Raw genomic sequence first — 23,770 nt, 5'->3', positions numbered from 1 at the left:
TAAATACATAGCATTTCTGAACATAGCTGAGGAGGTTCTTGCTCATAGTGGGAAAATAAAAAAGAAAAGAAATCTAGAGAGACCAAAAGCACAGAAAAAGTTGAAGAGATTGGTAACAGACACAGCACAGAATCCTGAGCACAACATAGTATCTGTTTCAGGCATTGGTACTGAGGATGTTAAAACAATGTGCACCAGGTAATGCCCATAACTCAGCCAGAAACTGCCAGTAGAGTAAATGATGGATAATAATGCACAGAGGAATCGACCAGTAGAAAATGGTAATATCTGTGACAGATCGAGTGGCATCTAAATGCTGGAAGTAGATAAAAGAATAAAGGACAAATTTCTAGACTAATTCTTGGGTTTGGGGCAAAATCGTGTTAATAGTAAGCGTGGTCAGCACAGTCTGAAAAATTTTGGCTAAGTCTCTCAAAGCACAAGCCTCACATAGTAATGCAGCAGACACTAGCTTTTCAAAAGCTAAACGTGACATTTCTCATTTCCACTACAAGTTCTTCCTGGAAAAACTTGGTGTCTAACAGCCACATATTTCAGCAGCTACAGCTTGTTTAAAAAGCAAAACAGACCTCTCTCGCACCACACACCCCAACGCTTTTTGACTGCTCGCTTTTAAAATTAAGTGATGGCGTTAACACAATCGTCAGCTACTGTCACAATTTCACTGGTATTGCCCTCAACAAAATCTGTAGCGCAGAGACTCGCAAACCAGGAGGCCAAGTGAATCCTCTTCTTGCACTTCATAGCCTATACTTCAAGGTGGATTACTGTTGCATGAAACAGAGTCATTCTGTGACAAAAGTTATTAGCGAGAAACTCGGTCGTATTGTTCATCTTAATTACCCTGCTTTGATAAATCTTGGAAAGTCACCCATTGCACCACAGCACTCACATTTATGAGTCTAATATTCTTTTTACTATTAAAACAAATGTCCTTAAGATGGAATCCAGGCTGGAAAAAAGAGAAAACATTATCATTGATAAATGGATATATCCAGCTATTTCAGTCTCTCGGCAGCAAGACTCCACCGCTGATAAAATGCTGACCAAGGGATTCCACAACAATTATTTTGTAATGCTTAATACAGAGTGTCAAGATATTCTGCTTTATGGAAATCAGGTCCAGGACTTGGCTTCTCTTTGCTGTACCTACAAAGAAGTACAGTCATTTAAGAATCTCAATGCTTAAGGTTACATTTACCAGTATTCTCTATGAACTACCAATTCTGAGATCATTGCAGGAGATTGTAATCAAGCTTTAGTTGGTATCTTTACTTTCTTCCACATTGTGCCTTGCTGAATATTGATGCACTGGAGCATTTTATTGACAAGTCCTGGTCTTCCTGCCAAGGGGAAACACATAGATCTGGCACAGGGTATTGAGCCTGTGGAGATGTAAGGACACCCATACATTTTGTTGGTGTTGAATGGATGGGCTTATTAGTACTGTTCTACCTTAAGGTAATGGGACTGCCCTGCATACCAAGCTTAAGAGAATGCACAGAAGAAACAAGAACATTTTGTAGGCTGTTTTGAGATTTTCAAGTAAGTTTTAAGCAGTTTGGCTCTTGCATTAAAATTTAACATAAGTCAAGTGTTTAGCTCTTCCAGATTTGTGAAAAGCCTGTAAGCAAATGCATAGTGAAACTAACAACTTCATGATTAAGAAAAAAAATCAGTCTTAAAAAGATCAAAATTGGTTTTCCTCTCTGATCTGATATAGTCTCCCATTATTTCATCCCATGAAAACATTTAAGAACTTAATGAGAACTTTCATCTTCTCCTGAATTATTTCTCTTCTAATTTGACGATTTGTCTGATATATTTGATGCAAAACAGGAGAGTATTTATATTATCTAACACTAAACCAACTGAATGAACTCACGCTCTACAATGCTAAATGGGAGCTGTTCACTGTATGGATCCCCCTGTCACCCCTTTGGGGGGAATAGTTGAATAATTTCCTATTTGAACACTATATAAATTCAGGTTGAAAGGTGCTGCCTGATTAAATTTCCCTGGCTAGTCTCACTGTCATTCCTCTGCTGAAACATACAGTTTTTCTCTGTAAAGACTATTTCTCTATTTTTTGCAAATAACTGTACTGCTTTAAAAAGCTACATGTAGGGAAGATAAAAGTTTTGCAAACCAGTGCTCAAAGGAAATGACACACAAACCCTGTTGCTTGAAGCTACAAAAATGAGTACATGTTTAAAACCTACAGAAGGGGGGAAGTACTGGGTGAACTTGCAGTACAAACAGCATCTTTTTTTATGTTTTGTTTCATCAGTAGAAGTATTACATTGGATCTTAAGCACTTCAGGCTGGCTGGGGCCCCATCTAACAGAAGCCATGCATGTATGCAGAAAAAGACAGTCCCTGACCTACTACACTCATGTTCTTAACGTTTCAAGTGAACCAACCACGGTTCTCTCTCTGCTGCAGGCAAAATAGGCAAATAATGACAACAAAACAAGCACGTTTTTCAAGATTCTAGGTTAATTACATTTTAGACAAATAACAACATAAACCAAACAAAGTCATCTTTGACAGACAATCCCATGCCTCTTCTGTTCTTTGCAACCCTCCTCGTCACTGATGCCTATATACAGTTTAGTACCGTTCCCACACAAGCTTCATTTGCCTGTCCTCAAGTTTTGCGTCCAAATTGTTGGTGAACGTGCTGAATACAAAAAGGCACAATTTCCTACTACTGTAGCTTCTGGACCTGATACTATCTTGGAACGTGTGATCCAACAATCAAAACCACCACATAAACCAGATACGCATCCTATTCAAATTAAATCTTTCTCTCTGTTGAGAGTCAGGAGTGCAAGATATGCCAACATGCAAAAGTGCTAGTCACAAGGCTTTGTGCTGTTTCTCACCCAGGGCTTAGGTTCATCCATGCCATGCAGAAAATCATAACAGTGCCAGAAGATTAAGAAATAATCCAGAAGAGAGGGTGAACAGAAAGCTTGCAGTTTTTTCATGAGTTCCTTAACAAACTGTAAATGCAAGTAGCTCTCAGAACACAAATTTTTTGGCATGTATTTGTCTGCCAGTGTATTTTATGCCTCTAAAACATTTTATTTCTCTAAAACAAAAATAGGTGAAGATTAAGTTACATCATTTTAATACATAAGCTGTATTGTTAATACTCGACTTTCTTTAATATTCTTCAGAACAGTTTACTAACAGGAGAGACTTAATTCTATAATGAAATAATCTATATTTCAATATAACCTTTAACTCACATATAACAACGATTACTGTAATTAGCAATTAGTTTTCCAAAGGCTCCCAGTTGTTTAGTATTTGACTCTTGCTTTCATCATTTAATGATTTACAGTAATGAGCTGGAACATCAGTATTTTGTACTGAAATGGCCAAAATAGTTGGCCAGGCATCATTGCCCTCATGTGACAGATCTCAGATGTTTTTGTGAAAAGTTAGCCAAAAGCAATAGACCATGCCATCACTTCTGTTTCATTTTTACTGAAAAACAACAACAAAGTGACCATAATGACTTGTAGTCAGACTCTCAGTAGCTTTTGAAGGACTGTTACTTTGCTGAGATTCTGCCCTTTAAGTTTTGTTTGACAAATGCTTTATAAATGAGCAGAAGAGGTGGTTTATGTTTCATTAATGAGGCTGATAGTGGTTAATTACTGAAGTTACGTAAACAATCCAATACCAGATCAAGCCAAACGGGTCAGTTATGTAGAGAAGATCCAGCTGGAGTGGATATGATTTCCTTTAACTATTCGGATACCAAACAAGTTACAGAGATCTAGAATCTCTAGTTCAGATGAACAAAGAATTCTGCGTAGCTTGAAAATTAATCCTCTCAACAGATAGCAATCTAGGGAAGCTCTTTCTTGATCTGCAGTTTCAGCACTCATCAAATTCTTAGACCTAACTGCATAAAGGCAGACATTCTATGTAAGTAAGATTGCACAGAAGCTCACAGTTTACACTAATGATGGAAATAAGGCTGCAAAAGCTGTGCAACGCAAGGTGTTCAGGTCAGACTGATGTCATCAGATCTGACTATTTTCTACGGAAAACATGTGTGTCTCTTATTCTCCACTTCAGTGGCACTTCTAGATTTTGGCTTGTGACATGAACTTGTTCAGCTAATATTTTCAGGTGGTATCTATGAGTAACATTTTGTTTAACCACCTCTAGTAAAGCATGCTTGAAGTATATGATTATTTCCTTTGCCCAATAAAATGGTCCTTTGCCCATGAAAATGGCACTAGGCGTGTTACTGATCAGAGACTTTATCAGTGTTCTACAAAACTGACATATGTAAGGAAAAACAACAGAAAATAGAGTTGGAAGAGATCTCAAGAGTCCGTTCTTCTCCTTTACAGATCAAAATAACTCAAAACAATAAATATCTGGTTGCCCAAACTGATCTTCAAAACATCCAGTGATGAAGATTGTACAGGCAACTTATTCCAGTGCCATTTTTACCACTGTAATTGCTTTCTCTAGTATCTAATTTAAATCTTCCTTACTCCTAAATAAGCTTATTTCTTGATTCTTTACAAGCATGGAAAACAATTTATTTCCCTCTTCTTTGCAGCAGTTCTTTATGTGACTCAAGTGGGCTCTCAGGTCTCTGATTTTTACTGTCACCCTAAGCTTTGAATAGAAGAAGTGATCTGTTAAAAGAAAGTAAATATATGTATCTAACATGGACCAGTCACCTGGTCTGAATCATTGCATGACTATGCAAAAGAGTTTTATTACCACAGCTATGAAGATAGCATGTGGGTTGGAGTAAATGACCATGGGCTAATACTTAATGTGGCACTGAAGTTAATTTCTACTACGACTAAGTTTTAGGTTCTTACATACTTATTTTAGAAGTTGAATTTACTCTGAATCCACTAGGTTTACACTGAACAGAATGAGTATTAGATACCTTCTAAAAACCTGGGCTTCAGACTTAAGCTTCCCGAAGTCAATAGGCTTTAAATACTCACGTCCCATAGGTACATTTGAACAGCTTACCAGTAAGGTCTCTTCTATCAGAAAAAGTACTAAAAAAAGTCAGTAGTATTTAAAAGCTAAAGGCAGTATTTCACAAACCTCTGCTTGTTTTTCCAACTTTCATGAGAAAGGCTGAACAGCTGGATGAAAAAGCCAATGGTATATGTGGAAGAGATACTGCTATGAAAAAAATCTTAGTTCTAACAACTGTAAATTCTTCATTTTTATCACTGAAGTTTTGACAACTTAGTAAACTTGCAAGATCATTATCTTTGTCTCTACTGCATCATCTATGCATTCCAGCCCTCTGTCACCACACATTATCAATGCAGAGCATTTGAAAGCTCAAAAAAACCCCATAAGATGCTCAAATAACATCTGTGAGTCAATCTTTTTTGTTCTTCAAAGCCAGACTCAACCATTCCACCTCCAAAGAATTAACAGATTCCTAAACAGTGCCAGGCTACCTGGAAGTAAGTAGCATGCTCTTCTCTGGAGCCTATGAAATACAAATATAACTCTCCTTTGCAGGGTAATGTCTGTTTGCTGTGTATTGTGCCACAGATCCATGAAAACCTATTGTCCCTAAGACTATTTTAAGTGACTTTGCAGTAAGATAACCAACAGGAAATGAGTTTTTCCCTTTGCCATCTAATTCCATGACATATACAACAGAACCAGTTTCTCCTAAGGTAAACTGAGAATTTCTCTTACGCAGTAGAAAAGTGACCTCCTCCTGGAGTTAGTATGTTTGCAACCTGCTGTGCATCATGTTAGGGAGCAACTGTAATGACAAGATACCTAACAAGAAAATGCCCTATCCAAAAGATCACATCTTGTATCTAGGAAATTATGAAAACCTCCAATTGTAATGATTAATGTATTAGAAATTATTAATAATGGAAGTAACTTGTTTTTTTTAAGAATGAAATTTTGCAAAATTAGTGGCTGTTATGGGGGTATGCATAAGCCCTGTGTGTGCTGCATCAACATAGCTATGTCAGAATTAGAATAGGAAGAACAAGGTAAGTGTTTTGTGTTTGGAGATACTGGCCTAATCAAGTGTTTCCAAATTCAATTATTATGTCGTGTAGATATCTCCAAATAATACTATTGCAGCATTTTCTCTGCCCAGGAAATGAACATTATCCATTAACACTCAGACATGTCAATGTTAAGCAATCAAAATGTGAGAATTTTAAATTCTACCAAGAAAGCAGAATATTCAGTAATCAGACAGGGAGAACTCTGGGAAACAGTGACGTGAGGGTCCCCATGGCCTCTGTCCCTGATGACCCAGTTATTATTTGATTTATGTGGACTTGCAGCTGCCCTTGCTTCGACCCCAGAAAAGGCTGTGTGGGAAGTTTGTGTCTCAGAGCCGTAGGATTGCTCTGCAGAGTGTCTGGAGCCTAGTGTATGCACAGAAACTGATAAATAGGGAAAAGGCCCAGTTTGCTCCAGCTGGACTCAGAGCTAGGATCAGCGCTACAGCCCAGCGGACTCAACTCTGGAAACAAGAAACTCTCTGGAACTACTGTAAGTATTTCATTTACTTCTCTGAATGCTCTGGGATTATAAATTGTTGCTCTAGCCATAAATCAATTTGCCATATGAAAATATTTCAGGCATTGGGCTTTTTTCTTCCCTGCTTTTTTTTTTTCTTTCTTTTTAAATGGCTGACTAAATGAAAATAGAAAACATAGACTTTTACTTAAATTTGGTATCCTACTGCCAGGAATTTGTTCCAACAGTACTTCATTTGACATACAGAGTGAAGTAAAATGACTTTTAAATTCAATTATTTCCCTCCCTTCCCCAAAGTACCTGTAAAACTGTAAGCTTCAAACCACCTCTAACCTCTCATTTTACAATGTATAAAAATTATACCTTTGAAGTAATTATTCATGGGGTAACAATTCCAAAAGAAGATTTCAAGATAATTGCAACACAGTCCATTAGTGAAATAACCCAATTCCTGTTATGGTTATTAGATGAAAAGGAAGGAACACATTTAATAAGAAGTGGGGTTTCTTTGAACAGCAGCTTTGGGGAGCTTCCTGGCACATTAAACCTGGGAGAAACAGATAAAACCTTAATAATGCATATAAGCTGCATACAGGATTAATCAAGTGATCCTACAACTTCCCCTGCAAAATCATTCCAGAATTGCTTGATTGAAACTGACTATATCACCTGCCATCACACACAGTTGCCACCGATTGTGCTCAGTTAAAATTTTTTTCGGTTTTTGGTTTAAATTTCACAAATTAAAAAATTAAGCTATGCTTTCCAGAAGCAAAAACAGTACAGCAATTAACACTGAGATTGAAATGTGGTATTTAGTTCCACTACATGATCATTAACATGCCACAAGGTGTGTTAAATAAATGTTAAAGACCTTCAGCTTGAGTTCCTAAAATTCCCTATAAACAAGAAATTTCCCTATGACTCAACTGTCAAATTATTTACGATAGCAGTTAAAGTACTGCCAATACATACCTCTTAAAGAGTTCCCTGGAGCCTTTTCTACAAGAAGTATGTTTTGCATCTTAATAAAATTGATAATATAAGTTGAGGATATGTTACTTTATGATATGGTATTTTATAGCAATAGAAATGATAAAACCAACATATTTTACCATAAATAACAATAAATAGATGTACAGTATGTATTCTAGTCTGAATGTGTACATTCTATTAAGCAACTGGTTTGTGATTCTACTTTACTTTTCTCAATGGCTTCTTTTTTTCTTTAATGGCTTCCATCTTTGATAAATTGAAGTCTTTCAGTTAGGACTAAAAACTGAATGTTGCTGAATTTCTTTATTAGATGGATAACCAACCCCTTGAATCAACATACATTCTGGTTTATATTGAATGTTATTAGTTCAGAAGACCGATTACTGTCAAAACCAAGCCTGTAAAAGCGCAGTATTTTCAAGCGTGCTTAAGCAACCTAGAGTCTAGGTCACATCATCTTCTGGGGGAAAAACAATAAATTATTAAAATCTCCTGCTTGTAGAGGCTTTTAAAATTAAAACCAAACAAACACCACCCCCACCCCCAATGATGAGGATTTCACACATGAAAATACCCAGCAGAAATAGCACCTCAGAAGTAACTGAGAAGAAGGAAAAGCAGGGAACAGCATGTGCCTTTATGCAGATGACATTTTCTTTCAGGTCAGTATGCCTGACTAAGGACTGAAGACTTTCATCCTAACTGTGTTACTGCTTGTGATTCTATGAAACAAGTTATTGCTTGTGATTCTATGAAACAAGTTATTAAAAAATTCACCTTCTTTTGTTTTCAGTTATTTCCACTTTTTAGGCTAAAGACCTTTATGCATCATCTCTGGGAATATATTTCTTTTTTTTTTTTTGCTTCCTTTTTAGAGCACACATACACAAAACATATGGCTATATTTTGAGTACACAGAAAAGAGAAAAATGGGCACAAAATATTTTGGTTTGGGAATGGCATGACTATAAGTGCCCCAAACACCCAAAGCTCTTACTCCAATCTTATTTAAACTTTGTCTAAGTTATGTTTTGAAAATTACAAATGGGTATGTATGCTACATTCCATCAAGGATTCCACAGCTTCACAGTGTGTAGCTAAGCTTTATGTGCGTGCAGAATTGACTTGCCTGCATAGTAAAGGGTTAATGAATGTATATGTGGGCTGAAGAAGTGTCCTTTAGGTCATGGTTCACTCCCATGAGGTGTGGGAGATGAGTGTGGGCTACTGAACTTTTGAGAGACCAGCATATAATGCATCACAAAATTTCAGCATCTCCAGAAGTTTGGAAGAGGCTTCCCTACTGCTGACTGACTCATATATATAGGGCGAGACAAAGGTTGTCACACATGACTACGACAGTCAATCTTATAAATAATCAAAACTTTCCTGCCCTAGAAAATTAAGTTCCTTCCTTACATTTCTTATTCTGTTCTTTACATTATTTGTTTCAAAAAGCCCAATGCTATTTTATGTCAGAAGAACAAGCTTGTTAATGCTAAATTCTCGAGTGTCAGAAAATGAAACAGTTAACATTCATGCACAGGCATGACCATTAAGTCTCATTTCAAGACAGTATAGCATTCCTCAAATAACGACAGGATTTACTATTAATACTGTTATAACATTCTCTTAATTTAAGAGTGTCAATTTACAAAGTCTCATTCTAGGCTGGGAATTCTGTGGTTGCAACTGGTAAGTTTTATTAGCCATAAAAATCAGTAAGAAGGGCTAAATCCTCAAATCCATTCTCATACAATACCTAAGTTGAGGAAACTTTGCCTAATGAAAGTCTGCTTCCAAGATTTAGAATGTTTAATCAACTGACGACCTTGCATTTGGTAATATGTACTTCATACTCCCAATATAGTATTTTTATCAGACTGGGTCAGTGTAATTTTATTTTAGCTTCTATTCTTCTATTATTTTTCTTTGAAGAAACTACTGGAATCCAGAAACACATTTCTTCAGCAAATACACATTTTTGGAGAAAAATGTGGACTTTGCCCAGGCCAAATTGATCTAACTGATAAAGACCTCATGATTCAGTGAGTCATTTCACTCTCAAACAAATATTTACTAGCAGAGATAACAAAAAAAAAATCAGCATTCCAGCCTCACTGCATCTTTTCACCTTCTGCTGACAACATGAAGAGAAAGTGTTCAGTTCCAAAGATATGTCCAGTTTGGGGGGAAGGGACGTGTGTCTTTCACAACATGACTTCAGTTCAGGTTCCCTGAAATGATAGATCCATTTTCTCAGCTGTACCTAGGTATAGGTATTGCACAAAACCCAATGTGTGAGTCTTTAAGGAAGATCTTTAAATCCAATTTGCTGTAAATTCTGCAAGAGGCATACACAGAGAATCCCATTGCACACATAGGAGTTTGATTTGCTATACTTTCCAAATACTTGCCTTTTTCCTCTTTTCTGTCCTTCCCGTCTGCTCAGGGAAAGCCTATGAATAGTTCACTGGCAAATTGTCTTGTAAAGTCCTTACTCAATGGGCATCAGATACAACATACTTTTAACCAGTGATGCTCTCATACATTCCACACATGCAGAGGGACAAGGGGGCAAGGAAAAGATTTCCTACTTACTTCTCTAACAACTACTCCGTTACCATGCAATTGCTAAGCAATACCAGAGATTGTCTATACACACACATAAACTCAAACCCAGCTCATGCTAGTGTCCATATAGACATTCTTTTTTTTCCTAAAACTCTTGCAAGTATTTTTAGAACACACTTTTTCACAACCTCTCAGTAAAGTCAAATTAATGAAAAATAAGATAAGTTTTGAACTCAAAGCACAATAGCTATTCTGCACCAACTATGTCACTGTGAGCTCTCAGTACACTTTGTTACAGTGAATATCAAAGCATCCAACCAGGAGCCCAGGCTCCTTCAGTAATCAAGGGACAGGGAAAAGCTCTCTAGAGGGCAATACATCATATATGAGATACTGATTTTTTTGGTCTTCACAGGATGCTTTGTACTCTTAAAGGAATACAAGGTCTTAAATCTGGAACCTAATGTAAGTTAGGCAGTGCTTAAGTGAGGCAAAGGTGACTTTACTGCATAAAAGAGTATTTACATGGGGAAGAAGAGATATTCTATGCTGGCCTTTCCTGGCTATTTTCCTAGATTTACTTGCTTGAAATCTGCATAAAAAGGGAATGAAGCAAATTCATGAAGCCCATCTTTGTGCTGAAACATAACATCCACCACATCCACATTAGTGCAAATGCCCTCTTTCTGAAAGGAGGTTTTTTCTATCCAGTGAAGCTTTTAATCTCTTCCTGAACTAGACAATTTACCAATGATTAGTCTGATTCCCCCACATGGTTTTGTGTAAAATTCGGAGCAAAACAGTTCTAACTATAACTTGGACACTTAGGAACGGACTCTATCCTGAATCCGTACTATTAGGACAATCAAACGTTTTGCAACCTCATTGAAAGTATTATGTAACTTCGCACATACCTCTGATTTTCTTATGATCTGCAAACTGTTCCATGCTCTGGAGTTTTCTGGTTTTAGCTCTGTAGCTAAACCTACCCAGCAATTCTTTCTCACATGATGTTTCTCTTTTCTACTTCTCTAGGTTGCCTTCTTAACAGTGTATCACAGAGCAAACTGAATGAAACAGTGCAGTTGGGAACAGAATATGGCAAATACATTTGTCACTGTACCTGATGGGTATTGTCTTCCTGAGCCCATACAGTATTATGGTGAGTAAAGCAAAATTTTTATATTATGAAAAAGCAGCATAGTAAAATGAGCATCTGTGAGAATTCCAATTATTTTCATTTTAGTTTACCTTTACAAGCTCTTAGAAGCTACACATTTGAATATCAAGCCCATACTGAAAGTGCATTGAAATATATTAGCACGTTCTCATCCAGATTTTTGTATACAATGGGATTATGCTCACCGATCATTTCATATAAACATTACTGGTGCTGTCTCCCTTTGACTTGTATGAAGAAGATACAGGTTTTATTACAGTATTCCAGATACATTATAAATAGAAAGTGGTTATTCTATATCTTATGTAACTATAATTGCAACAACTAATTTGATTCTGGATGAGTAAAAGCAGGACCCAAAGCCCATTAAGAAAAAGACCTCCAAACCGCTTAAAAAAAAACCTTTCCAATTTGTTTTTACAGAGATTTGAACAATCCTAAAGGAAGAATGAAACATGATGCATGTTTTGATGTTGCACAAGCTTTCTTCAGTACAGCTGTGTACATTTAGGGGGGGTTGGATAAAATTAAAATTCTACAGACAGGAAGGCAGGAAGAAGGCCTCTTCATAATTCTGTACCTACATTTTGGTAAAATAAAACTTCCTAACTATAAAGGATTACATGTGGCAAAATACTAAATAAAACAAGCCTCTGCTTTTTACTCTACTGAATTTCAACTTTAAGACTCCTGTCACAGTAATTTTTACCACACTATAATTTCTGGACCATCTTTGTCAGACTCTTGTGCAATATTTTCAAAATTACGCCTGAAATATGTATCAATAACAAACACTTCACTCATTAACAAATTCACTTACTTATGGGAAAATATTCTTCTGTATTATTAGTGGACAACTAATAAAAACAACCTTTAAGTGTACAATCTAAGAGTAGCTATATCATCAGTTGGCAAGTGATGTTCAATTACGTACTAATAAGGATTCAGCAGCACCCACATGACATTGCCCAAACTGTTACCAAGCCATTTTTACTACATCTAAGATTTTACTTAAGAACACTACAGGCAGTACATCTAAAAAGAATGTGTCAGACTGCCCTTCCGAAAATGTGTTCCTCTAATATTTATGATTAACTATTTAATCTATAAAACATTTTAAAACTTTCAAGTAGCTGATGTCGAGATACTCCTCAGGTTTTTACTTCATTTTCAATTTCTTCTGTATCTAGATGTTTTACCGGAGCACATCAACTACCAGCTGCAAGACACTGATTTTCAGACTGCGCCTTACTGCCAATACTCAACCGTTCAAATTCCTCCTCCAGTATTACAGTCACAGCCTTCCCAGTCCCAATACAGCACATATGGCCTGGACTCTCAGTACAGCGACGGGCAGTGTATCATCAGCAGCTGTGAATTAAGCAAACCCCCTTTCACAGCTCCCCACATGGATGATGGTGGATACCAAGTATTAAAACGGCCAAGATTAAGTCACTCCTCTTTGAGGCTGAAGGGACAGGAGGAGCTGTGTGTTGTGTGCGGTGACAAGGCCTCAGGCTACCACTACAATGCACTTACCTGTGAAGGCTGTAAAGGTGAGAGAACCAGCTGATCTGTGTCTTACCCAGGACCGTGGCCCCACAGTGCTCAAAATAATGTTCCACACCTGTGATTTACGCAAACAGATTTCATTATTTAAGTTGATGTTTCCACAGAGGATTTTAATTTATTCAAGGAACGCTTTATCTAACACGCTTGCTCCAGATTCACATTTTTATAACATATTTTGAAGAAATGCTTTCATAGTGTGTATTTAATACAAGCATTTCATGCTTCTCATTTTTGCATTGATTACTCACTAGAATAGTGTCTGTTTAAGTAGGTGCTGATTGTCTCATGACCATTTATTATAGATTTACTTCAGTGTTATTAATTTTACTTATTAAAATAAAAACAAGTAATAATTACTTGCTACTTATATTTTAACTTGCTATACGAGAGCTGTCTTGATCAGGTAAGGAAAACAGTGATAATATTAGTCAGAAAGAACAAGACATAACTATGTTGTTAAAAAGCAAATTTAAAATCAAGGTAATGTTTCCACTGTAAAACAAACAAACAAACAAACAAAAACCCCAAAAGACACTTTAATTCTTTAAATCATTATGAGAAAAAGCTCCTTAGATTCCTTCAGTCATAACCTGATCCTTGTCTGTAGGCTTCTTTCGACGTAGCATAACCAAAAATGCAGTGTATCGATGCAAGAATGGTGGTCATTGTGAAATGGACATGTACATGCGAAGGAAGTGTCAAGAATGTCGCTTGAAGAAGTGTAAAGCTGTGGGAATGCTAGCAGAATGTAAGTTCTCCTTCCATGCTGGCTACTTTACTAATCAACTTGGATAAAACCTTTTCCAAAGTCAATCCCTTCTCCTTGTTAGAGCTAAATGGTATTGGTCTAAACTTCATTTAGCTGTAGGAAAATTTAACTTTGGAGTCTGTAGCACCTCTAGTATCTTCATCTGCAGAAACCACCAATGCTTGGGAAGTATCTCCTGAAGTTAAGAGGACTGCTGTTCAAAGACATTATGAGGAAAAAAAAGAAAGTACGAACGAGAGACAGCTAAATATCCTGAACCTTGACAGGACAGCAGTAAGCATATCAGATGTGCTTTTGTGTTTGGGAAAAAAAAAAAAAAAAATTGCACAAGAGTTTTTCATGAAAAATTCTCACGCTTATATGTCACAGAGCCACAATCAAGATAACATAAAAAGACTGCAAACACTTAGGCCATTGGTGGATACTGAACATTAACTTGCCTAATGAATAACACATTGCCGTATTCTCTACGAAGCATAGTTTCTTACAGGTGATGGCTCCTGTGATGCAAGACTTGTGTTATCTATAACAATAATAAAAGTGATTATTTTAAATTGTAATTATTTGAAAATATACATATTGATATATGCTTCCATGCCTCGCAGGTTTGCTGACTGAAGTACAATGCAAGTCAAAGCGACTCAGGAAGAATTTCAAACAGACGAGCAGTTTTCTTTGCAATGTAAAACTGGAAGATGAGGGACTGAATAGTAAGCATGTATCATCTACAACAAGATCTGGAAAAGTGGGATATTTTTCTGTTTAAAATATCTCTTTTTGTCATTTATTTTTGCCCCAAGTAATTGTCACTTTATTGGTTTATTTTTTTAACAGATCCCAGAGAGGATGGAACTTACTCCAGGGGAACATCAGCTTCTTAACCACATTGTAGCAGCACACCAAAAATACACAATTCCCCTTGAGGAAGCAAAGAAGTTTGTACGTATACAGAACAATCAGCCTGCATTGCTAAGTTATTATTATCCTAAGCATTGTATCTTGGTTATATCAGATGTCTAAATGCTCTTTCATGCAGCTGCAAGAAACTGCAAGTCCTGAGGAAAGTTTTCTCCGTCTCTCTGAGACAGCAGTTGTCCATGTACAAGTGTTAGTGGATTTCACAAAAAGACTTCCAGGTAAGTTTCTTCCTTTGGGAAATATTACAGAATAGTGTGATGCTTTGTTTTTTTAAGATGCAGAAAACATACTGATGGCATGAATCTGAGAAAAATACAGGCTTTAAGAAAACTCTCATTCAGCTGACTATTTTTAATTCCAACTCCAACATGAGGACAAGTTAGAAGCATTCACTTCAAAAGCTTGCTATGATTAGATTTCTTTTCCATTTCTGACATGGAGTAGAGACATTTTCTGAAAGTACACGGACTTCAAAATACCATCTAGAGTGAATTACTATTTCAACACATTCTCTGAAATCCAGTTCTGTTTGCAATTTATCATAATCATCAAAGAAAAAACCAGATGTTCCTTCAAAGGAAAAGGCAGCACAGAAGGGACTTAACCAGGTGCTCCTATTCGTATTTTCCTTTAATCAAGAACAAGGGAACATGCAATTAAGTTCACTGCATTTCAATGTAAAGTTGACAAAGTAACATTTGATAGGGAGGGTGATAATTTTTTCACTACTCTTTAAGTTGTAAGACTTATTGACAAAAGTCAATCAACATGTCTAAAGCAAATATTTGATGTAATTTAGCACTACTGTGGAACAGATCTGAAAGAATGGATAAGCTGTTTATTTTCTTAAGGTTACATATCCTTCTTTGATCAGAATTAAGAAAAGAATAAGAAAGTTCCTTTGCTTTTGAATTATAAGTGCAGATAATGAGTTTGTCAAAAGATGAACACAGTTGCAAAAAAGATCAGGTATCAGTGAATAAAGAGAATATCCACAGTCACTAAGCAATGTAGCTAATTTATAAGGTATTAGGTCATGTGATATAAATCAGATAGTAGGAAGAAATTTTCAATAAACTCTTGCTTAGTCCCCAAATTCTTACTTGTATCTTCCTGTGAATCATTCTAACACTGGACACTGACAACTGCACTTTGTTTGTTTGGTTTTTGTCTCAACTGCAAACTAGCAAGAAAGATCCCAATAGTCTTTGGTACGTGCATCTTTTAACTATGGCTCCTCCTTTCCAGTAAAGGCATTCATTTAAAAAATCATTTTATCAACTCATGTTAGGGGCTTAAAGGCAGCCACAGCCTTCCTTGATTCTTAACATGTATCTTTCTCTGCAGGATTTGAAAGTTTAGCTAGTGAAGATCAGATTGCGCTGCTAAAAGGGTCAACAGTTGAGGCAATGTTTTTGCGTTCAGCCCAAATATATAACCAAAGGATTACTGAATGCCAGCCATCAACAAGTGAAAGTAAGTTTGACTAACAAGCTTTATATTAACACCAGTAGGAGGTTCTGCCATTTTGAAACAACTTCCATTCATTTTAATTAGCTCAATCTCAAACAATTTCCTATTCAAGCATAGTGGTACTTAGAATAGTACTGGTAATGCCTGCATACCTTCTATAAGCCTTTTTTTCAAACAGCATACAAAAAAATAAAAAAAAAAAAAAAGAAATTAATTGGATGTCTGTTTTCCTCCCATTAGTTCCAAACAAAGAGCAACATTTTGGAGTGTTTGCACAAATTGTGGGGTGGATGGATAATATTAGCTATATTAATGACATATTATATGTTGTGTCAAGTTTAACACAAGAGACTCTGACCAACAATAATGCAACCAATGAACTTGGTGCTGGATGACATAAAGAACAATTTTTTCTGCCTGCATGGATCTGGGGAAAATTCACACATTTTCAGGTATATATCTGCAAAGCAGATGCAGACAAATATTTGAAGTCACATTAAGCTTCGCTGGGAACTGTCATCTGTCTTGTTCCAGGTCATGTAAGACTTTCTGATCACGGGACATGTTGTCACATTCAAAACCTTGATAAAAACAACATTTATTCTATGGAAATGTCTCACAATGAAGAGAGTCCAACTTCCACTACTACCACAGGTAACGGAGGTCTCCGTATCAAAATACTTGGGAGTCTTTTGCTTTGCTGGCACCCTGTTCTTAATCACACTACACAACACCGTTGGTGTGGCCGCTGCTCATTCTCTTTTCCTCTTCCTCTGCCGCCCCTGGAGCTGCTTTGTTACGTGCACAGACATTACATCCTCATGGAGGGAAGAGGTGGTGTTCATGTTTGCTTACATCCTAGGATAAAGCCTTGAGCTATATATATCAAAAGCTCCACTGTACAACTGCAATACAACTGTTGTTGCTACTTCAGAAATTAACATTGTTTTCACGATGTTTGCTATTTCATGCAATAGAACAGCCTGGAGCCTTTTAAGATTTGGACAAAGATGATTTGTAATAGCAGTGCTTGTTTCTGCATTGAAATAACATTCTGATTATTTCATTTCATTTTTAAGGTATAACCGAGGAGTTCATTACCGCACTGTTTTACTTCTACAGAAGCATGGGGGAACTGAAAGTGACCGAGACCGAGTATGCCCTGCTTGTGGCAACAACTGTGTTTTTTTCAGGTAAACTGGGAGGCGACTAGCTGTTAGGTGCGTTCCAACGAGCTTCCACTTGCCCTGGGCGCTGCCCGCCTCCGCCCATGGAGCCCTCGGGTACGGCAGCGCCCCGCGCCCGCGCCCGCCGGCCCCGCCCGCCCAACCGCCCCACGTGCTCCCCGCAGCGCTCCTGCTCGCTAACCGCGCTCTCCCACAGACCGCCCGCTCCTGAGGAACAAGCGGCACGTGGAAGAGCTGCAGGAGCCGCTCCTGGGCATCCTCTACAAGTACTCGAAGATCCACCACCCGGAGGACCCCCAGCATTTCGCCCGCCTTATTGGGCGCCTCACGGAACTGCGCACCCTCAACCACACCCACGCGGAGGTGCTGGTGACATGGAGAACAAAGGACCCCAGGCTGACCTCCCTCCTCTGCGAGATCTGGGATCTGCACTAGGCGACGCCGACCCTCGCGGCGATGCGGCGCCGTAGCTCAGCCGCGCTCTCCTGAGGAATGCTGCTCCGCCCCTGCGCTCGCCGCCTCCCCTCCCGCCTCCGCCGCGCGCTTTTGCTTCCCGCCTTTTTGTCCTCCCTCAGCAGCCGGCGAGCTTGGGGCGTTAGCGTGCCCGTCGTGAGGTGTTGGCTCTGAGTCCTGCCCTTTTCTCCGAGGCCATGGAAAAAGAAAAACCGTTTAAACTCTTCGTGCCGCCGCGCCTGAGCGGTGGTCAGGTGTCTGCAGTCAAACCCCAGACGAGCACTCGGACAACGGGGCTGTGTCAGGTAAACGGTGCTGCCGCCTGCCTTGCCATGTGTTGCTCTGGAGGCGACGGCTGACGAGCGGGCGGCGGGGTGAGAGCGGTGGAAGAGGGCAGGGACCCTTCCACGGGGACACGGGGGGGAGCGGTCCTCCCGGGTGGTCCCCAGGCAAAGTCCTGAACCTCCGTTCTGCAAAGCACGGGCATATGTGCGCGTGAAAGTGTGTGCGCTGACCTCGTTTTTCTGCAAACTGTTAAGATCGGTGCTGGGGGGGGGGGGGGGAACATCTTGATTTTTAATTTCAAAGACTTGCTTTTTTCTATCAAACCCGAAGAGAATCATCTTCTCGAGCACCTGCTATGTATTTTAACTGTACACCACCGATGATAAATATGTGTTTGACGTGGGTAATTCGAACAGTAAGTGGGAAGTACACCTCTTAATACCTTTACTGGCTTTGATTTATTGGTCCCACCAGACCAAGCGTGCAGTGCAAACCTTTTGTCGCTATGCTCTGGGTTATGTGAATTCAATAACATATTTTTTCCTGTTGAGGCTCCTTGTGAAATATGTTTAGATTCAAATGCGATATTCTGAGAGGAGATGAGTTATGCTATTTACGAGGCAAATTTCTGTGACTTAGAACACCTTGTAAAATGAGATTTTCATGCTAAAACGTTATCAGATGTGTTTTAGAAGTACTCTTGGGAATAAAGCAAAAAATAAATATCAAGTACGGGACTTGAAAAAAAAATCATTTTGCTTAATGAGTCCTTTACCATGCAACTGTGTATGAGCACGGAATAGCTAATAAGTTCCTGTCATCAAAAGCTTCCACTTTGGCCACAATGTAGTCTACAAAGCAAGCTACAAAAGACCAACAGTTCCACAAGCCACTGTGAGGTAAGAAGCAAGCAAGAGAGTTCCAAAGCCATTACCAATACCTTAGGCTTATGAAAATTGTACATAGATGATTTATTAATGGAAAATTCTATTTTCACATTAGCTGTACTTTTTTTTCTGGGTTTTATAATCCTTCATTACAAATCTACCCATAAGAAACTAATTTTTAAATTTGTGCAGGGTTTTAACAAATGCCCAGATGATGATTTGAATTTGCCATTTGTAATGATGAGTACACCGAACCGTGGTGAAATCACTGATTCAGGTAAGAGTAAGATAAGCATTTACCTTGCACATTCTTTAAAATTTTTTAATACTGTCAACATTTTTCATGAGTAGTATAACAATTTCATAGCTGTAACACTTAAATACAGTTCCACTGTTATTTTTTTGGAAATACATTGATCAAAATCTCTTCATATTTCAGATGCGATTTCACAGCAAGTAAAACTTTGCTCTGACGTAGATGAAGAGGTCAGCTAAGTATAAACTCTGCATATCTAATTTCTTAGGGCTTCTTAATTTGTTCCCAAAACAGTGCCCAAAGCACCACTCAGTAGATACTTCAGGGCTAAAGGAAGTAGTCAAAGGGAAGTAATAATTTTCTGTCTCCTGTTGAAAGCTGAATCACTTAGAGGAGGTATTTGTGATTCAGTGAACACGCCTGGAGATAAACCTTTAATATTAAGGTGATTTCCAAGGTGTTTGTTTTTTGGGTTTTTTGTTTGGTTTTTTTTTTAAAGTGCCTGGGGAGTCTGGGAGTTTTAATCAGAGTAAGATTTAGGCACTTAAATATCTTTGTGAAACTGCTTCTGAATAGTCTGTTGAAAGGCAGAAGGATTGAAGTCAGAGTATTCTTTGGAAAATTGAAGCAGATTATCCCAATTGCCTTGTCTGGCTTTATTTTATCTATAAAACAATTAATTTAGTGGAGTGGTTTCCTCAAGCATTTTATTCCACTCATAGCATCTTTACCAACGTTTTTCTCCTTTAGTATAACTCAGTAAAGCTGATTTTTTTTTTTTTTTTTTGCGGTAGCTTCCTGTGCTTCCCAGATACGAAATGCTGTTTGCTGCAACAAAATGGAACATGTTTCTTGCAGCCCTCCTAATGATTTTCATATCCCTGAGGACTAAACTTCTTTTAGCCCTAGCAGGTATTAAAGTACAGTCAGGAGTGGAGTAGTACCAGGATGCTGCCAAAACAAGGATAGCATTAGGTGATGTCATACCTAAAACAAACTGCAGAACTGCCATGTGGCCTACTGTACTATTCTTACCTGCCTAAACCACTGATCACGTGCTGCTTGTACAGTGCTTTAAAGATGTTATAAGAGCACGAGGTTGGTTTTTCTTCCTGCTTTGTGTATGAGTTAACTGCAAAAACGTACCGCAGGTAGTCTTGGAGAAGATATCTGAAGCTGCTTTTACTTAGCAGTATCTATCAGAGTAAGAGGAGGGAAATGGTGTGAAGAACCTTGGAAGGAATCTTGGCTCTACTGATAATTCTAGCAAAACTTTTCTTGACTTTTGGTGGAGTGCAGTTATCCATATCATTAAGACTATTTAGCAATGTCGCTATATCTGAAGGCAGTGGGGTATTTTTCACTTGTGTTTGTGTAATGTCTGTTGATACACACACAGTGGATGCACAAAGATTTAAACTTTGGTTCCTGATCGTATATAAGCTTGTGTCACCATCTGTGAAAAAAAATTTACTCATGAGATATTCCTAAGAGATAAATAGGAATCTAAAACATTATTAATTAAATAGCATTTGAGATTAAATTGTGGAACCTGTTTTAATAGAATATAGAAACAATGAATGAACTGTATTCAAAACTCTACAAAGAGGCTGAGAAGATCAAGCGGTGGAAACTAACTGTAGAATCAGAACTAAAGCAGAAAGAAAGAAAACTGCAAGAAAATAGAAAGATTATTGAAGCACAGCGTAAAGCCATTCAAGAATTGCAGGCCAGTATTGTACAATATACATTGAATGTGTAAAGTAAAGAGAAAGTTCCTCCTGATTTAGTATGAAAATATTATTCATGCAATTAAAGTATGTTGCAGAGGTTGAAGACATTTTGAACTGTTAATGTGATGACTTCAAAGAAGCCATTTGTCTAGATACCGATGACCTATGGCTCTAAATGTTACTAAAGGCAAAAGTAACATTTTGGTTTTTAAAAATGGTTTTCCTCTTTTTAACAACGCGCATTACATCTTTGTATTATTTACACGCACACGGTACTGTGGGTATGCAGAAACCTGTTCAAGACTGAATAAGTTTTCATCCTCCTGGTGTGCATAAAGTATGCTCATGCATATTTCTGTATGCAACACATAGAGGAAGTAGTACACTCTGCTTTATCCCAGTTTCTTATCTAGCTGGTAGTGACGGACAGCTTTGTGACTGAAATTTTAAACAATTTATTGGTCCTTCTTTTATTTTTTTTGCTGTTGCTCGTTTGTTTGCGCTGGCTCTGGTAACCTGAGTCATCTTTGACTGACTTCTGCCTTGAGAAAATGGTTATTCTGAGAACGGGTGTGCACTTGCAGTGGGTGAATGTGTGCATGAATAACATACCTGCAAGTGTTTCAGTTGCTGGTAAATTATTGTTTATTATTATGTCTTTCATGCAAACTGTAACAAAAGATGGCTCAGCATGTAATACCAGATAAACGGATTTCTGTCTTCTGATGCAGAAAATTACTTTTTCATGTGAGATTTGAGAAGTGAAACTGTATTGCTAGTCTATATTTCAATAACAAGGTGGTTTTGTATTTGTTCCCTATGAAATTAGTTTGAAAATGAAAAACTAAGTTTAAAGCTGGAAGATGAGATATGTGAAAATAAAGATCTCTTAAAAGAGTAAGTAATACAGTCAAATATATTTTTGTGACAATAATTAGGTTTTGTGCTGAGAACTGTATTAGTATGGGATATTGCATATAGCTGTTAAATTGTAAAGGTCATCGGGGCATTTACATTGTTACTACTGAGGTATGCAGAGTACCATGCATTCCTATGACAACATATTATGCTATTTTTTCCTCTCTTTTAGAAACAGTGCTTCAAGGCATCTGTGTAATCTGCTCAAGGAAACCTGTACTCACTTCACAGAGAAGTCCACCAAATGTAAATAGTATTTAAATTTTGATTTACGAAAGTAAACGTACTTCTAGCTTTCTCTAAATTCACAAAGGAAAAAAGCTATCATTCTGTTCCAAATACATTCTCCTGTTGAGATAAACTGTATGTGGTTGTGCATCAGAGCAAAATCAGAAGTGAAGCCATAGGTCTAATACATGTATCTTTTGTAATGCTAAGTCCAGGCGTTTTCTGAAGTCAGTATGATTGTTTTCTAAAAGGTTACAAGCCTGAGAGCTGTTTAGGTGTCTAAACACTGATACAGGTTTAAGGCAGTGTAAGCAAACCTGATTAGCCACTGGCAGCCACTGCAGAGGAGTGCAGGTCTCCTGAAGTGTTGTCAGTCCATTGACGTTTTTCAGTCCCATCCAGATACCTTGAATATATTAAGACATATGTGGTGGCACTTCATGCCTGTGTTTAGCCATTAGAATCTACTCTAGTTACCTTTCCCAGCTCTCTCTAACAAATTTCCAGAGATGGCATTATCCTGTTTGGAGCAGTTACAGGTTCATGGGGAAAAAAGGTCCAAAGCCCAAGACACTATGAATAACTAGCATTCTTCTCACTAAATTGACCAAGCCAGGACAGCTGGATAACTTAATGAAGTTTAAATTCTTGAGGTTTTAAAGTATGTTCTTGACTTGGATTTTATGCTATATGAAAGTCAGAATTGTTACTATAATCTTTTTTAAATTTTACTGACTTGATCCCAGATACTTAAGAAGTGTCTGTTTCTTTTTAGCTTTGCTTCTACAAACACCTGTGTGTAGATGTACTGTACTTTGATAGCTGTGTTTCTCACTGTTCTCTTCTATAATTATTTTCTTAGGGAAAAATAGTATCAATTACAAAAATGAAAGAAAAAAGAAAAAGAGATGGAGTATTGTTATAATTCTATAATGACAGTTCTGTGGTCATGGGTGTCTCTGCTGATGGGAAGAAATTTAGTGCTAAAGCTTATATTACAGTTTTTCAAACACTAACATTTTTAATGAATTAATATTCAACAACACTAATACTGTCAAAATTAATAGAGTTATATAAATTGATCTGGAATTACACTATTCATAGAAAAAGTGAGATTGGGAAGGAAATTTGAAAAGCTGAGCTTCCTTGATGTTTCAATGGAATATACATTTTCTCCAGATTATATAACTTCTGGCACCCTGTTTCATAATGATTTTTTTTTAAATAAGAAAAGAGCCTATAATTTCTTTTTTAATTCATTATGCTGTTTAAGCATAATGGCTTGGACAGCTGGCATTCTTTTTCAAAAGGAAAACTATGGTACATTCTTACTTTGATAGATGAACATGAAAGAGAAGAAACGAGACAACTATACGTGGAACTTAATAACAATGTTGAAGTAAGTGACGTATCTTGTTAAAAGGCTCAAATGTGATCCGAGTTATATGGATATGTTGAGTTATCAGAGTTAGGTGTACATGTTGAGATGCTGTTTGTACAAAGAACATTCTCTGATAAAGTGATTAGAACCATCATGTGTGATGCAGGAAGTTGGGTTTTCAGTCCCTTTTCAGGAATTATTTTTGTATTGTATAGAGCACGTTAATTGGACAAAATGCAGCAGTGTTTAGGATGTAGATTCATGTGATCTGCTTAGTGTTAGGTGACTGCCATAACTTCTATTGCCTTTTTGTACTCTGTTTCACCTATCTGGTGATTTAACAGAATGGCTGAGGTTGGAAGCATCCTCTGGAGAACATCTATGAACTTCCCCTGCTAAAAGCAGGGT

The 23,770-nt window shown here is 37.6% G+C and overlaps 2 protein-coding genes across 2 annotated transcripts in view; both read left to right on the top strand.

The window, feature by feature from the left end:
- Positions 1–5,976: 5,976 nt before the first annotated feature.
- Positions 5,977–18,712, top strand: LOC115334934 (bile acid receptor-like). The gene is made up of 11 exons (XM_029999858.2): positions 5,977–6,564; positions 11,158–11,284; positions 12,493–12,858; positions 13,482–13,622; positions 14,249–14,388; positions 14,478–14,582; positions 14,680–14,779; positions 15,909–16,037; positions 16,569–16,688; positions 17,114–17,227; positions 17,418–18,712. Exons 2-11 carry the CDS (start codon positions 11,194–11,196, stop codon positions 17,654–17,656), a joined length of 1,545 nt encoding a protein of 514 aa, XP_029855718.1. The 5' UTR covers positions 5,977–6,564; positions 11,158–11,193; the 3' UTR covers positions 17,657–18,712.
- SYCP1 (synaptonemal complex protein 1) overlaps positions 17,872–23,770 on the top strand; it is a 27,852-nt gene continuing 21,953 nt past the window's right edge. Inside the window, 7 exon segments of the mRNA XM_041119780.1 lie at positions 17,872–17,979; positions 19,039–19,123; positions 19,286–19,332; positions 20,667–20,831; positions 21,665–21,732; positions 21,926–21,999; positions 23,322–23,380. Coding sequence (XP_040975714.1) covers positions 17,872–17,979; positions 19,039–19,123; positions 19,286–19,332; positions 20,667–20,831; positions 21,665–21,732; positions 21,926–21,999; positions 23,322–23,380 — 606 coding nt within the window.

The sequence above is a fragment of the Aquila chrysaetos genome, chromosome 24 (assembly GCF_900496995.4).
Source record: "Aquila chrysaetos chrysaetos chromosome 24, bAquChr1.4, whole genome shotgun sequence".
Taxonomy (NCBI): domain Eukaryota; kingdom Metazoa; phylum Chordata; class Aves; order Accipitriformes; family Accipitridae; genus Aquila; species Aquila chrysaetos.
Note: the sequence above shows the minus strand (reverse complement) of the source record. Positions and strands in the feature narration are given on the sequence as shown.

What these genes read in the sequence shown, in the direction of transcription:
- LOC115334934 (XM_029999858.2), top strand. Translation starts at nt 11,194, where the DNA reads ATGAAACAGTGCAGTTGGGAACAGAATATGGCAAATACATTTGTCACT. An exon ending in TGAGCCCATACAGTATTATG is followed by an intron (nt 11,285 to 12,492) that starts GTGAGTAAAGCA and finishes TTCTGTATCTAG; the next exon opens with ATGTTTTACCGGAGCACATC. An exon ending in CCAGCCATCAACAAGTGAAA is followed by an intron (nt 16,038 to 16,568) that starts GTAAGTTTGACT and finishes GTCTTGTTCCAG; the next exon opens with GTCATGTAAGACTTTCTGAT.